This window comes from Caloenas nicobarica, chromosome 6 (genome assembly GCF_036013445.1).
Source record: "Caloenas nicobarica isolate bCalNic1 chromosome 6, bCalNic1.hap1, whole genome shotgun sequence".
Lineage (NCBI taxonomy): Eukaryota > Metazoa > Chordata > Aves > Columbiformes > Columbidae > Caloenas > Caloenas nicobarica.
The window spans coordinates 34239491-34256835 of NC_088250.1; the positions used below are offsets into that span (position 1 = coordinate 34239491).

General features: G+C 42.6%; 1 protein-coding gene across 1 annotated transcript in view; it reads right to left on the reverse strand.

Moving 5' to 3' along the window:
* ACTR3 (actin related protein 3) overlaps positions 1 to 15835 on the reverse strand; it is a 31376-nt gene extending 15541 nt beyond the window's left edge. Inside the window, exon 1 of the mRNA XM_065637570.1 lies at positions 15662 to 15835. Within this exon, the coding sequence (XP_065493642.1) occupies positions 15662 to 15705 (44 nt within the window). The 5' untranslated portion in view covers positions 15706 to 15835. The remainder of the gene's footprint in view (positions 1 to 15661) is intronic.
* Positions 15836 to 17345: the final 1510 nt, after the last annotated feature.

Below are 17345 nucleotides of genomic sequence, written 5' to 3' on the forward strand. Positions count from 1 at the left end.
CTTCCCTTAGCATTTCTATAGAAATATTTTCATATAATAAGAGTGGTATAAGTGTTTTTGTAACTGCTAACTATAGGGGAAAAGATTCCCTTTCCCATGGCCTGCCAGCTGGGCACGTGGCTGGGCTGGCCATCATTTCTTCACAAGCCTTTCCCAAGAGGTAACGTCGTAGGCGGCAAGTACTGACAGCTGATAATTACAGTGGCAGCAAAACAAATTCCATTTAACACACTGAAAACACTCTTGCAAATGTGTTTAATAAGAGTAAGGAAAGCAAGAGGAAAAGAACTACACACCTCCACCCTCTCCAATTTCCAGAATTTGCTATGGATATATACATCATTTTCATCGTTACGATGTGAGAAAACTGAAGAAATTACCAATGTATTCATGAGAAGTAACTACAAAACCATCCAGCTGCTAGAAGTGTTGTTGCAAAAGAGTTAACAACAGCACAGGCAAATTCTAAAACATGCAGACCAAAATGCGTGCGACATTCAAGAGCTACAGCCTACAAACAAGTTTTTAAACCAACAGACGTGACAATATTCTTATTTTCTTTACACAGTCAGGCAGCTGGACTGGCTAAATTAGCACCATCAGCAAAAGCACAACACACTGTAGTAGCACCTCCATGGCTTTCAGCACTTGGATATAAACCTGGGAGATCTCAGGTGGTACAAGGCACTACTGACTTTAACAATCCGTAAATTTATGTCAATAACACGGTAAAACGCCTTGCAGCAAACACAGTAAGAGGCTGGATTTTCCCGGCTGGAAGAGGAGCGCTGGTGCTGCGGGTTTTGCCGCAGTGCCACTGATGCAGCGGTTCAGTCTGCTCACGTGCCCGCTAATGCCTACACAATTGTGTCCATTAGTGCTGGGCCAGGAAAAACTGCATTCTCAAAAGGAAGGTATATTTCTCTCTAAATCGCACAGCATAGGACCTCATCGAACACCAAAAAGGCTTTGCACGAGTAAGTATTTTTAAAGCTGTAAACCTGATCTCATCTGTAACACACTGCAACAGTTGGGAGGAATCATGCAAGAAAACCCTTGAGTTCATACTGATCAACAGGAAAGTTTACTGAAAAACTTCACAGGCAAAATAAGATGAATAACGGAAAGAAAAAAAGAAAAATGAAACTAAATACCAGAAAGAAATTCACCTCTCATGAGATCAGCATTATGCACCGTATGTGTCTGAACTCACGACATGCAACTCGGATTTTGCAGACTCAAGTTACAAATTTTTTAAAATTTTCTTCCTAAGTATCTAGTTCCTAAAAGACAAAACCAGACTTCCACAATCTGATGTTTCTATAACCTGTCGTGCAGAATAAAACTGTTCTCTGTACCAACATTGTTTTAAGAGGCTTCTAGTTCCACAAGAAAATTAATAAGAAAGCCAGCAAATACTGACTCACCCCCTCTACCTTCCCTTGCAAATTCAGAACTGCGACGTGTAGATTTTTAAAGCTGAATCTACAGAGGAACTTTGGAGCCTGAAGGCTACCTAAACCCACGACTAGATCAGAAGTGCCTTAACAAGCAAAAAGAGTTAAAACCACTTGATTATTAAACTCAGTATTTCAAAGAAAACAAAAGCTGAACTGTTGCAGGTAACAGGCTGCATAGCTGCTTGTGGTGTGGGAGGCTGCCCAGCACACACACAGCCAGCAGACTGCAAGAACACCCAAATGAAAGATGCATTTTACATAAAAAGACTGTATTCAGACATAAAATCAGCATATCTAAAAATACTATGGCCTGCTCAGCAAGAAGTCTCCTGACTCATTGGAGGGGGAAAAAAAAAAAAAAGAGTCATGCTTTTAAGCTTCTGAAAGAAAAAAAAGGAAAAAAAAACCATGCATGGCCTCTGGTCTGTGAATATTAAAGCACTACAGCTGCAAGTCTCCAACACAAGGCTTCACATCCCTACGGCACCAAGATGTCCTGCCCACACTCTGGGCATCAGGAATGTCACTACCACCTGCCCATGCGTCAGGGCAGGGACCCAGTGGCACCTCCTGCGCCTCAGACCTGCCCCTCCAGCTCCAGGCTCGCCTTCTGCGGCACTCCTGCGGTGACAGGGAGCTTGACTTCCATAACTAAACGTATAGACACTCTTGAGTTAAAGTGGAGCTTAAAAACGTGATAGGTGACACAAAAAAGGTAAGTTCAAAAATGAACAAAAGTTGACAAAAACCTTCAGTTCTCCAAACGTACAATCTAATAAGTGAGCTTTTTTTAAAAAATTAACTTTTGCAAACATAAGGCTTTATTCAGACTGATCACATCTACTCTACCACTGTCACTTGAAGTAAGTATTCAAGTCACGTGAAAAAAAGATACTATGGGCAAGCTAGATTTCCACATGAAGGCCAAAGTGTGTCTGACTAACATCTGATTCACAGGGGAACGAGGCACACCCTGTCTTCTTCAGAGCAGCAATCCCTGCCACAACGGAAAAAAATCCTGATATTCAAGATATCGTAAGGCAACACCAATACTGGACCACACTTTTCCAGTAAATCACTGCTTGTCTTCCTTGCAACATCGCACTGAAGAGAGACAGGAGGGACTTCCATGGAGACAGGCAGGCACAGGTCATTTTATGAGCCGTGAACTCAGTTTTCCCCACACAGAGTTTGGGGCACTCAGCAGTAAGAGAGCAAGGCACTGTACAGTATAAAGGTATAAGCCGGCTTCTATTAAAATCTGTAACACAGAACTGATTTACAAAATCCCAAAGGTGAAAACTTGAATTCAACCTTGATCATTCAGATGTTTTCCTTTATTTCTCCATGTTCAGCTTCCTGAAGTGTTTCTGTAGGTGTATTGGCTCTGCGAAGTAGAAAAGGAAAAGGGGGCAAAAAAAAAAAAAGGCAAACATGGCAAAAAATGCTGTTGGATAATCATGACCTTCAGATTTACTTTAGAAGATAAGCTAAGTATGCAAAAGCAGTCCACAAAGTCTCCATACGTATGTGTGTAGGTATCTAGATAAACATACACACACACCCTCCTTACTATCTCAATATGTATATGTATGGTGCTGATATTCCCCAGTGACTTCCCTGCAACATCTTCTCCAAAAGGCAACGGGGTCTCACACACCATCCTCTGGCATCTACGCAGATGTAATGATGTGACAAACAAACTATGATTTTTTTGTAGGGGACATTCATACCACAAATGGGGTGGAAGGAGCCACTAATGGAGGTTCCCTCTGAGTTAACTCTACTAATCCACATCTCAGCTATCAGTGGAGAAGTATCTCAAGAGTCACATCTACCTCAAACTCACAGCCTGAAACTGCAAAGCAGCTCTGTGCTGATCTGGCCGGGAGATCTCTGGAAGGACAGCCACAGGCTCTCCACAATGTTCTCAGATGCACTAATGGGATTTCTTGTGTGTGCTCTCTCACCTAGACTAGATGTTTCTGAGGCTACGACATGAAAGCAATGTCACTTGAAAGTTACTTACGTATTAGTCATGCAGATAATTTTAAAGCCAAAAGGAAACAGCACTTAGGGTAAGAATTTCTAATGAGAATGTCATTAACAGAACATCCGTCTGCAAACCACAAACCATGACCATGTGCTTTTGCTCCACTTCTTTCCTGTCCACAACAATGTCATTCTGTATGTATTCTGCTAAGCTGTATGCCCTAGTTCTAGCACAACTGCAATTTTAACAAAAGGATGAGGAATAGTGGGACAACTGTTTTGTGGGCAATACAGTTGTTTAGCTGCTCTAAAAAGTACAACAGAAATGAGGTGGCCCAAGAGGAGTTGTATCCTTGTTATTTTGCAGCTCCATGCAAAGACAAGTTAGTCAAGCACAAGCAGAGAAGAGCACTAGAGGACAAACGTCACATCTTCAACTTCTGTAGAGCAAATCGGGGCTAACGCCTGCCCCTCAGCAATTCCTAATGACCTGGGCTAAAAGCAATTTCATGCATAGAACACTTTTTCTAAATGCACACACGAACAGGGATAAGATGTACCTCCAACGCTGGCCCTGCTGGAAAGATGCAATGCAACTTTAAAAACAAACAGAAACCACCACTTCTCTGCAGGGAGGTGAGAGTAACAGGAGTGAGAGTAAAACCTGAAACTCTCTGGAAAGTTAGGACTAGGCTGAAACCACAACGGTCTCTTTCTGGTTCAACTTCAAGGTGTATAAAGTTAGGAAAAAAAAAACCCAACACATATATAGCACGATTATTTTCCAGAGGGCTTTTTTTCCTTGTTTTTGTTCAAATTGCTGTCTCTTCATGATGGTTCTGAATTACTGTCCACCACCTGAGCCACAGCAATCCCTCTGTGCAGGCTCCCACTCAAAACGCAACACATTCATTGCCTTGTATCCTACCTTGCAGATGCAATGGGCTTCCCAAGTACAGTAATCTGTACAGCATACATGTTAGCTTGGGTGTTTAAGTCCTAAAATTCTGCTTGGGCGTATATCACAGCCTGTGCAACAAGCCCAGCAAGGTTTCTCTAACTCAACACACCTCTGCAAAGCCCTATGCAGAACCCATCCAAGAGGCCATGCTCCAAGCAAGTGTAATGGGATTTGGCTTTACACGATAAACTGTGTTTATTCTTACAAGTAAGCTGATACTGCCTTTCTGCAAGGTGCCACACTTGCTCAAGCAGCAGGAGATCTGTAGTCCATATCTTCTTCCACCCAAATGGGTTTAGAGCCAATCTCCCATTTCCCATAAGAGCCTCTTGCCATTTGCTTATAAACTCTCCTGAGGCAGGACTGCTTTGCATTTCTTTCCTGTAACCATGTGGAAAAGACTTCAAGAAATGAGGGTCAAAGACAAAAAGCAAGATGATTGCCCAGTAACCACAACACACATCTTAGAGCAGGTACAATTAGAGTCTTGATCCCTACTCCAAAGACTGTTTATTTTTATTCCGTGACCATACAGGCATGGATACAGATACTGTACAGACATGCTATGTATTGCTTCCTGGAAGAAATCTTGAGCTTTTGAAGCGATATTGTGCCAATGAGAGTCAAAAATCATCACCACACGTTAACAGCTGCACACAAGAGAACACTGGCCACTTAGAAGAAACAGTAAGAGATGAGTGGTTTAAAAGAAGCAATCCCTGCTAATCTGTGAAGACAATACTGATACCGGAACGCCGGAGTTTCAGGCCTGGAAATCATTATTTGATTAAACTATTAACCTACAGTTTGAAATCAGATGCCTACCACCTGGAAATTTTAAATGCACCCTGGCTTTTCTGTTGTCATGCTCAGAGAATTCCCACTTCGATGTTCGTGTCTCCAAACCCCACGCTGAGCAGCCAAATGCACAGCTTTCTGAAGCTCCTTCGTAGGTTTAATCCAAATAACTTAACAGAGAAAAAGGCTGCATGGGGCCATTTCTTTGGATCAACCAAGAGCAAAGAGAAACTCCAAAATCAGACACAAGCCTCAATCATGTAAAACAAAGAACAGTGAAGAATCTTACCAAGTCTGTTACCTTTGCACAGGAATTGCCTTCATTAGCATGGTCTGCAAACTATTTCACCATTAAAACCAATCTCACAATGTCACTTCTTTCAAGACACCACAGCAATAAACTCTCCACATGTACTACTTGAACACCAGTAAGGACCATTATAATATTTGTACGTGAATCTGTTTGCTAAAATAACCTTTGTTGACAGAAATCTCCTCCATCATAGCTTGACACCGTGCTGCATAGCGAATTTTACAGAGAAACAGTTAAAATGATTGCTCAATATTTTTCTTCAATATTTCAATTTATGAAGTTTCAAGCATTTTATCTTTAAATTACTATTAGGTAAATAACATTATTATGAATGGCTCAAGATAAAAAATACAAAACCAAGAAAGGTCATTTTACAATTTCACAGTTTCACAGCAGGTCACTGTCTAAAGGCACACAAGATAGTGCAGATGAAACTTAAGTTTGCTGAAACGTGTAAATTCTTTGTTGCAGGTGTGCACACAACAGCAAAATTCATTGTTGGCAGAGTTATCTTAACTCTAGGAAAATTGTAATTAATTGAGCAGGTTGTAGAAGGCACTCTAGAAAAGCCCAGAAAGTGGGGAGATTCTAAGGAGGACACACACACAAAGTAATATAATATATTCAAAAGGGCATGAAATAAATCAAATGGCAAAAACTCCAAATTTTTCAACCAGATGGAAAGGGATTCTATCCTGCTCTTCAGTCGCCAGCTCCTTACAGATGGTCTGTCCATCAAAGATTTCACCAAAAAGGGCTTAATATCCTTTCCTGGTTTAAATGCATCAATTCTACCTAGACAGAATTTAAGATTTGCACAGTGCTTTTCTTGTCTGATGTATTTTGATAATAAAACTGCTTTAAAAAAAAAGTGGAAAACTTCTCATGGATGAGCCCCTAGTCTTCACACAGAGGGCCTCATGTGACTGAAAAGCCTGAACAAGATTTTATGGGGTTTTTTGTTGCTTTTCATCTATCATCCTTCTTGTATACCAGATGGGACTATTTACTTTTCAAGTCTCCATAAAAAGAAGTAATGAGAAAATGATGATAAAAGAGGAAAGCCATCCTGCCCCTTTAAAAAAGCTTCCAGCTCTGGCATCAGGTGCAAACTGGTTAAGCAGCAGCAGATGAGAAGTCCAGGAAGGAACTGATCATATTAGGAAAATGCGACTTGTATTAATAAATTAGTCCACTATTTCTTTTCAAATGTCCTTGATAAAGCACAAGATAGCAAAATATTTGAAATGAGTCATGGCTTTCATATTTTTCTATCTTTAGCTAAAACATATATACATTACCTTTTACACATCACTGGTTTGCATTTTAAATCGAAATTGCTTCTGTCAAGTTTTAAAACACTTGATGATGGAAAATGTTTTAAGTAATCAATAGTGAAAGCCAAAGAATTAGCTCTATAAATGGAAAAAACACACAAGATTAGAAGTGCTCTCAGATGAAGGATCTTGTTAAGCTGTAGACGAGACATAGGGGATGGTAAAATGTGATAGTCCAAAGACATATGGGAAACCTAGACACCAGAGATGTTACAAATACGGGAGTCTGCAACCCTGGTCTTGGAATTAACTGCATTACTGTGTACCTGAAACTATTTTCTTACAATATTTCCCCCCAAAAAATATCAGTCCACTTGAACAAGAACTTTCACCTTGACAACAAATACTTCTTCACTACATATGGCAACTGTCACAGCAAAACAAATTATAAGCAGACTGAAGTGAGATGCAATTTAGAAAGTGAGCTCAAAACCAGCTTCAGACAGAAATGCATCTAACAAACATTCATTTTCTAAAGAGGAAAAAAAACCCCACACACTTCTATAGAAGGTTAAGTTACCTTTAAAAGTATCTTCATTATTATCTGGAATATTTATCCAGTGCTGCTTTTTATCAGCAGCTACATCTACAACTCAAAACACAGACAGGACCATAATGCTTGTAAAATGTAGTGAAAATACGTAGTGAAAAACCACAAAGTCATGGCCACAAAGAGCAGACCAGACCCCTGCAGGTACGTTACTAAAAGGAACACAGAGTCAACAGCAGTGTGTGCTACACGGCATGCATAAATTCACTTACTTTTTAATAAGATGACAGCTTTTATACCAGCCTGGAGAAGAGAGGAAACTACCACATTGTGCAACTTTTGATTTTACTAACATTTGGATGGAGTAGAAGGAATCTACTTTCAATTTTGCTCCATGTTTACTTGCACCAAAATAAAAATATAAATAAACAACAGCATTGACAGCTAAACTCTGGAAAAGTGCTCTTCTCCTGAAAGTAAACAGGAAGATAAGATGCATTTATTACCAAAAGACTCTAGCTTATGATTGAGCCGTGAAAAGTGTGCTTGAAAACCAGCCCAGATTTAAGTGTTTAAGACTCACAAAATCCAATTCAGCCATTTTGACAATATTACCATCTATATTTGTCATCCTAGTCAACTTTATTTTCTACGTACATATCAGCATTAAATATTTGAAATGGATTTTACAAATATAAATAAAGCTAGCTTCCTTACGTTTAGCTTCCTACGTTTTTCTTAAAGTAAGAAGAGTAAATGGCTTTGGATATTATCTTTGTCGAATGAAAGTAGTTTGTGTTGGCAAAAGCAGAATGCTCTCTTTTTACTTACTGCTTCCTTTGAGACTTCTAGACTAATTCATTTTAGCAAGTGTCTTAACTGTGCCTCTGTGTTACACCACACCCACACAATACTAACCTATACTGCCAGATCTTTAAACAAATTTATATTTAATTTTTATGCAAGTTTTCTGAGCATTTTGCACAGCCTGACTACTCCATGTAATGTTTCCAAATAACAAGGAAAGAATGTCCCAGAAGTCTGGACGTCTGCTTGACTAATTACTTAATAGTATAAATTACTTATTACGAGGGAGGGATTAATTTGGCAACTTTTTACATCATGTGCCCAAAATAACCTGAACATTGCACAGATATCTGTCACGAAGAAAAAAGCCCAGGAGAATAGATTAACTATACATACTTTTCAATGGATAAGACAAGGAGAGATCAACTCAATCTACAACTACATAATTTCCAAGTAAAAATCCTGCACTTAGAGAAATCAAAGAGGTAAAATGCAAGTCATAGGATGCAGAAAGAGCTGCAGCTGATATAAACCTGCCTCAATTTGGAAGTTTCTCCAAACAAATGCAATACAGTGGCTAAAACTGTAATGTTACTCCACATCAAAAAAAAAAAAAAAGTGAGCACTTGTGCTTTCTATTTGCACAATTTCAGCACTTGCGAGCTCCAGCTTTGAACCGACAGCTCCTCCACTATCAGTCCATCACAGCAATGTGAGCGGCGGGTGAGATGAAAACAAATAAGCAGAGCGGGGCCAGGAGAGGAGCAGCCACAGCAGCACCACAGCCTGCCCAGTACACTGGTCACCGCTTCAGCAGGTGACCAAATGTTTTCCATCAAGAACAGGCTTGCATTGAAACACCAGATCAAGTATTTATTGCCTTACACCATGCTTCTAATGAAAGACGGCTTCCAATTAGAAACAGTTGTCTTGCAGAAAAAAATGCCCTGTTAAGCTGTGGACAAAAACATCCCACTGAATTTTGTTTAATATACAAAGCAGGTCTCATTTAATAATATCGCAGAGATTCTCAAGTCTGACTGCTAATACACAAGCAGTCATACTGTGAAAGCTCTTGCAGATGACAAACAGCATGATAAATCTAAGGCAAGTCATGACAAATAAAATGCTAATACTGAAAAAATAGATAAGTAGGAGATGCTGCATCAACTAAAGAATTAAACTTTGGATTCATTCATTGATAGCAGGGTACAATCAAAATAAAGTATCATCAACAGATAACCTCCTGTCTGCACCTTATTCTCTCCAGACTCAGCACGCCAAAACACATCCTGTGCACAGCTGCAAACACTTGGGATGACCACAAGAGAATAATAGAAAAAGGAAACCCCAGGGAAAAAAAAAAAAAAAAAAAAATCTAAATTTATCTAGAGTTTTTCCACGTCTAGTCTAAAAAATGCAAACTCATGATCAGAACAAAAAGGAAAAAAAATGAATTGCGTTATATCCTACATTAAGTCAGTGGACAAAATAATTACTCTTCCAATTTTGGATATAATCCTCCTTGATAGCTGATTCAAAAAAAGCAAGAAAGCAATATCTCAGCACTAGCACTTGGAAAGGGCAGGTGCTTCATTTTGATGGTTAAAATAATCCTGCTATGGACACTAAAAAGTTTGCAATCAAATTGGTACTTTTAAGCCTCTACCCAAGGATGATTTCTGTTTGACTGGTACACCTAAATATATTTTAGTTCAGTGACTAAAACAGAACAAAAATTAAAAACTAAAGCAACATAGATTCCTTTTCTTAAGCAGAGGAGGCAAGAACTCAAGAATGTTATTGGGGATGAACTAAAATATTATTTCAGCTATTCTACCTTCAAATTTAACATTTTTCCCTTGAAGGCTCTAAATGGGGACTGTTTGACCAAAATTACAAGTAAAAAAAAAAAAAAGTTTGTTTGAAATTGTCGAAGTCTTTTTGTATTTCCCAAAGAAAGCCTGCAATGATGAAACTAAATGTTGAAACACAATGTTGAAACTTTTAAATTGCATGAACTAAAAGACCAACTGCAAAGTACCTTATACTACGAAATAACCCAGAGGCTGGATTACTACTCAGGAACTAGTACAGTACTTTTGAACTCCTAGAAGCTGTATTTTCGACTAATTTAGATGAGCAACTGCACATCACACTCATGCAATCAATGTATTTTCTGGGCAGAACATTCATAGTGGGGAATAAACAAGGAGCGTGAAACAAGCAGGGAACCTGCCCTGTCCCACCTCCCTCCAACCTCCCCCAGCCAGGGCCGTGCTCTGGGCTCAGGGGCTGCACAACCTTCCCTGCACACACCAGCAGGACACAGCAAGTGGCTCATTTAGTGTTACAACATGGACTGTGATGTATTAGAATCATTTAAGAGACACCACAGGTCATCGTGGGTCTTCAGAACCTATCTGCAGTTATTAAAAATATATATATATATTTATTAAACCACAACTCTCAATCTAGCACAACTCGTTTTTCCATGTTAAGGATGAAGCATTTCCCCATCCCTCCCTAACCACTTCAGCTACTGGCAAGCAAAAGATACTCTTAAAATCCTGGAAGAGTATTTTTTTCCATATTCCATTAAGGAATTATTTTGTTCATGCTTTCCACACCGAAAAATTACTTCTGGGATGACACAATATAGAGAAAATTCATCCCAAAAGAGCACATTTGCTTGAAGACTGGAACCCATGAAAGGTCATGACAAGATATCCAACTGAAATATTAACTGCAAGAACATCACAGTGCTGAAATATTTATACTAAAGAGAAGTTATGATCTGAGAATCTGCGGAAATAACCAATGTCTGGAACATTAGGAAAGAAGAATCATTTCAAGGTCCAGTATAAGATACTAAAAAAGCTGCAGAGCAAACAAAATACAGGCTGTTATAATACTTCCCCTTACCTTGTTTTTATAGCACTGGATTTCTCACCTCACATATCCTTGCTGTCTATTGAAGATTATTAGTTTTCATGGATCTTGTACTCATTTGCATTACCAGGTCAAAACCCAGAAGAGAAACAGAATGATACAACCCTGTCATAACTTCTCACATCGGAGGACACTCAAGCCATAAATACTTCACTCCACTTAAGAGAATGAAGCCATACAGGTGTTGCATGAAGATTAACAAGAGAAGCAGGATTTGTAGAGAACCCCCCAATGCAAAGCTCACTCCACTGCCCACACCACTCAAGCACTGGCCAGGATTTCAGCTTCTCTGAGATTTCACATGCCTAAGTTTATCCTTTCCTCATTTACACCAAAACTGGTTATAACAACTGAGCAGCCAAGAAACTCTCAGAGACGCAACTCATTCCAAAGAACAGTTTGCAACTTCACATCAAGCAAGGTTGGACATTAGTGTTCCAGGCTCTCAGCTCAGAGGGAACCCAGATGGCTGTGAGGTTTCAAGGGACTCTCATGCTCCTACCACGAAGAGTGGGACTTTATCCAGCCAGCTCCGAAACCTTTCCTTCTCTCCTAGTATTCAGGAAAAAAGATAAAAACCCAAACACACCGATTTTTGTAACCTGTGTAATGGAAGTGAAAAAGGTGGCCAGCTTGGCATATGAGAGGAGATATAAGAAAGCAAGATGTGAGACAACAGAAATTATTTTCACACAATCACATAACAAATTTATTCAAGGCCAACCAACATACTGACCCTACTAACAAAGATTCTGGAGTAAATTAGAGAAGCTGGTCACCTACAACACTTAAGTATTGATTGGTAATGGATCCACCTGACAGCCACAAGAAAAACTGCACACCAGCCTATAGAAAAGGGAGTCTAGGTACAGAAAATGCTTTTCTTTAAATCACTTCCATTGCTAAAATTAAGCTCTCATTTTGGAACTGCAGTAGGTTACACAGCCACTTCAGCTCAGCTGAAGAGTCATTAATTTGAACACTTGCAATTATCTGCCATCCCAAACTAGCTAATTCAGTGTTATACAAGTTTATACTAAGGAAAAAAAAAAATGCATTCACACAGAAAGACACAGCTAAAATCTACTTGTCAATCCAATCAAGCTAAATTCTGAAGTGGCGTAGGAAGAGCTTTTAATCATGACTTGCAGGTCGTGCTTTTGCCTATAGAACAGGCAAGAAAAACTATTCAAATACCCAAAAGGTACAGAGCAAAAGACTGCAGCCTACTGAGATTAAAATATTAGAAAGAGCTTTTTTCTTTTTCTGGTGTGTTGTCCGTATACTTTCTGGAAATAATAGCACATTCTTTTTTTTTTTTTTTTCAATTTTTAAATGTAATATTTTTTTATTACTATTTTTGTATGCAATCCTTAGACACACCAGTCCGACCTAAGTCCCATTGACAGTCTCTACCCACTCTTAGTAGGTATCCATTACCTTATTTTCTAGATATCAGGTTTACTTAAGCAAGGAATGCAAATTTGAAAATAACAAATGTAATACTGGAACAACTTTTGCTGCATCCATAATCTGATTGCCATGTCACTGACTTCACCCACGTGGCAGCTCCGGGTTTATGACATGTACTTGGATGAGCCCTAAAAAGTTTGACTAACCTGTTAAAGCCTCAAACAACAGGGTTTGCATAATCTCCCCAACCTCTTCTGTGCTTTAGTCTCTTTATGCTTTGAAAGGGGTTCTTAAAATCTGTCTAATCCGTGCAGGCCGATGCTGAAAAGCACAACTCTGCCACCTTTCTCATCCATCTCCTTCCCATCAATTTTAGCTGGCAAAAATGAACACCCCTCCCCCCCCCAAAAAAAAAGAGAGAAAAAGAAAGAAAAAATATCACTCAGATCAACAAACTGAATCTGCATCTACATGCACAAGCCATGTAGGAAGACACCCTTAAAACCTCTCCTACATCTGCTCTTTTGCTGCTAAGGTAAATTCTCCTTGGACTGTAAATTAATTATCATCCTCTCCATCTAAAAAAAAAAAAAAAAAAAAAAAAAAAAAAAAAAAAACCAAACCAACAACCACCAAAAACTACTTATTGAAAAAATTGTGCACTTTTAAAGCCTTGCGTGTTCTAAATAAGGCCATTTGTTTCAACCTTTCTGCTTTGGTTGTATTCTTGAGACCTCTGTCTTTTCCTGTTTTCAGGGGCTATCTTTACCTTTTTTGCTTTATTTGGTAGACAAGACAGTATGCTTGGTGAGACCTCAACTGATCCACAGAACGCACAAGGCAGACAATTTATGTGTCATGATCTTGCTTATACACACTAACAGAGATGGGGTGGGAGGGCTGCACTGATTAAAAAAAGCTATGAGCATGATTATGCTATCACATCCCACTGCACTACTACCCACCTGCTCCTTATTTATCCCAAGTATTACATTTTTCCTTCGTAAATTCACCAGTTCATATCTTTGACTACTGAAATCAATGAATTACAACAACTCCAATGCTCTGTAATGTTTTCAATGCTAAAAATCTGCCCACAGTTTCCTGAAGCTGAACTTAATGGAAGAACAACCTCAGACTACGAAGTGCATCAGAAAAGAAAAGCCTGAACAGCAGAATAAGTGGTACTGTGTTAAAAAAAAAGAAAAAAATACGAGTGCACAGTAAAACGGTATCTTAGAAAGATCTTTGAAGACTGAATGGATATATACAAATAAAATAGGAGCGAGACTTGGTAAATATCATATACAAGAACATTACAGAGCACGCCCTGTGCACTGAAGTTGATTAATGGAGCACTTACACGCAGGTCTTCCCCAGGAACATTTGTTTTAACACTCGGATCCCTTGGTATGCCTCCCACTTTAAAAAGACTAAGTAATTTCTGTGGCTATATGCTAGCATGTTGTTCCTGCTTGGTATCACTGAAAGCTCTAAGCGAATCTCTCTACTCCAGTGATCACAACCTATATTTTACAAACCTATAAAGACATAATTACTGACTTTAATGGGACTACCTGCAATGTACAAATACGTGAGATAGAAAAAAGCCTCTAGTGGCATGTGGCAGAGTATATTACAGATATTCTGTTTCGAAAGATAAACAGTGCATATATACATCATGTTAAACCCATGTATACTTCCATTACATTCAGCTACACTCTCATTCCTGCTATGCTAACCTTCCTCAATCCCACAAAACTCAAGGTTTTAGTTCTTGTTCTAACTACAGGTATGACTTCTTCATACAACTGTTAAACGTACAGACATTAGATACATACATGCCTGCTCTTCTAAAAGACCAATTTATTAATGTTACACACCAAATAGACTTCAATAGAATATGAGCACGTGCTTTCAAAAAACAAGCGCCTGGATTTCAAAATAACATGCCCTTTCAGAATATTGTAAATGTTTGTACCTATACTACAGTCACTGAAATTTCTTTGATTATTTTTAGCAAGATGGATGAGAAGTGAAACAAAAAGATGAGGTAAAGAATCAGCATGTCATCAGTACTAGCTAAAGAGGAAGAGCCTTGAGAATATACCAATACTTTACAGTAAAAGTCTGATGCACAATGCCTAAAATAAAATATTTCATCTTCAAAAAATCACACCGCAGACAGCGGGTCACAGAGCGGTTTTCACTTCCTGAGCACATTCCTGCAAGCGGTACCACGTAGCCCTTCCAGGTCGGCTTCCTACAGACACCTCTAAGGGCTTGTTCCCCAACCCAGAGCCTCCAGGAGCCGAGACACGGCGGAAAAGGGAGTCTGGATCCCACGGGCCTCCTCCGAATCGCTTTATATGCTACATATCACTGGCACCGCATTGTCTTCATCATCTGGTAGCTGCTAAATAAAAAGAAGAGTTTCTAGAACGGATTTGGTTCAGGTTTGACACTGAAAACTGCCTTATAAGGTATAAAAGCCCGAAAGCAGGAAGAGGCTTTGACAAAACTAAGGAAGTTCCTCTGCGCTTGCTCGCTGGAGGGGGAGGGGTTTTTCCTTCCACAGGGAGAAGTAACACAGAATAAATGGTATTACCCACATATTAAAATAATAATAATAAATACATAAGAGCCTCCCGGGCAGCACCGTGACTCCCCCGAGCGAGGGCATTTCAGGAGCCCGCACCCGGCAGCCGCACGATCGTTCTCCCCGCTCGCCTCCCCCGGCCGCACAGGGTCCTCCGCAGCCCGACACGCACCGGCCGACGAGCGGCCCGAGGGCTCCGCGGGGTGAGGGGCCGGGCAGGGGGCCCGGCCGGCGCGGCCTCGGTGCCATCCGGCTGCTGAGGGCGGGGAGCGGGGCCGCGCCGGGACACCCTCCCCAGCGGGCGGCCGCGGCGGGCCCGGCGGAGGAGGAGACCGGAGGGGAAGGGAAGGGAAGGCAGCCGGCTGATCACCCCCCACCCGGCCAAGCCCTCCCGCTACCGGCTCTGGCGCGGCTGCCCGACCCGGCCCCGGCCCCGCCGCGGGCAGCGCGACCCCCGCCGCCATCTGCGGCAGCGGAACCCGCCCGGCCCCGCCCCGGGCGGCACCGAGCTGTCAGCGGCCGCCCCGGCCGTCGCTCACCCCGTGCCGCAGTCCACCACACAGGCCGGAAGCCGCCCTGCCATGCTCCTCGGTAGCGGCGGTGCTGGGGACGGCGGCAGCCCTGGGCGCGCTCCGGCGGGGCTCGGCGGCGGGGACTGAGGGCACTTCCGCAAGGCGGGCGCTCCCTCCCTCCCCCGCCCGCTCGCAGGCACGGCCCGGCGAGCCCAAGATGGCTGACCCGCCCCTCCCTGCGCGCGGCGGCGAGGGCGGGCGCGACAACCCCAGCCCGCGATGACGTCCGATCTCGCGGCCTCGCCCCTGCGAGGCGGTGCGAAGCGGAGCGGGCGGGAGGGTTCGTGCCCGACCGCCGCCGGCATCCTCAGGGGCGGCGAGCAAACGAGGCACGCTGAGCTACTATTTTAATGCGAAAACCTGAGGGATGATGGGGTCAGGGGATGTGTGGTGTGAGGAGGGTGCTGAAAACGACGGAGGGATGAGGCTTCCTGCGGCTGAGGGGCCAAAGGGAGGCTGAGGGAGCTGGGTCTCCTCAGCTTGGAGAAGAGGAGACTGAGGGGTGACCTCATTAATGTTTATAAATATGTAGAGGGTGAGTGTCACAAGGATGGAGCCAGGCTCTTCTCAGTGACAACCAATGGTAGGACAAGGGGCAATGGGTACAAACTGGAACACAGGGGGTTCCACTTAAATATGAGAAGAAACTTCTTCGCAGTGAGAGTGACGGACACTGGCCCAGGCTGCCCAGGGAGGTTGTGGAGTCTCCTTCTCTGCAGACATTCCAACCCGCCTGGACACCTTCTGTGTAACCTCATCTGGGTGTTCCTGCTCCAGTGGGGGATTGGACTGGATGAGCTTTTGAGGTCCCTTCCAATCCCTGACATTCTGTGATTCTATGAAAAGCTCCCCACAGAAAAAGTGTCACTGAGAGGCAAGTGCAGGTGGCAAAACTCCTCCTGGTGCTTGTTGGCTTTGCCAAGGCAGCGGGGCTGGTGAATGAAACACCTGCTGGGAAGGTACCAAATACCCCACAGCACCAGCCCCAAGCAGCCCAGCCTCGCTGAAAACCCAATTCCCCTGAGCCATCTCTCACAGGGAATCCTCAAAGCCCCTCACCCACAGGAGCAGCAAACCCCTGCCTCACGCTCCTCGCCCTTCACAAACCCCAGCCTGTGGCAGGCCGGCACGGCGCTGCCAGGCAGCCGAGCAGGCGGCGTTTCCCGCCTCCAGCCGTGCCAGCTCGCTCTGCCACCCGCCAGCTCACTCTGCCACCCGCCAGCTCGCTCTGCCGCCCGCCAGCTCGCTCTGCCGCCCGCCAGCTCGCTGCCACATCCCTGCACGGAGCCGGGGCCCTGCTCAGCCGCCCCAGCGCACCCGCTGGCAGCATCGGCAGCGTCCATCGCTCCTTGGGTTTAGCCATAGGCCCCCTGTCCTCCTTTTGAAGGATTTTTGGTCTCAAAGCGGGTGAGGGCACGCACTGTTTGGGCTCTGCTGTTCTGGTGGACAAAGTAAAAAAATCTGTTCATGGGATTGCTCTTTCTCTCTCTTTCCACCTTTCACAGACTGCTGTGTCCACCAGCTCTGGCCCAGTTCTTGCCCCGTGGTGTCCTGTAGCCACAGGCTATTTTCTAGTTCAGGTATTGGGGCTTTCAGGTATTTTCGGTCGTTTTCCTGCTGCTACGACCTTAGCAATGTGAGGATGTGCGCT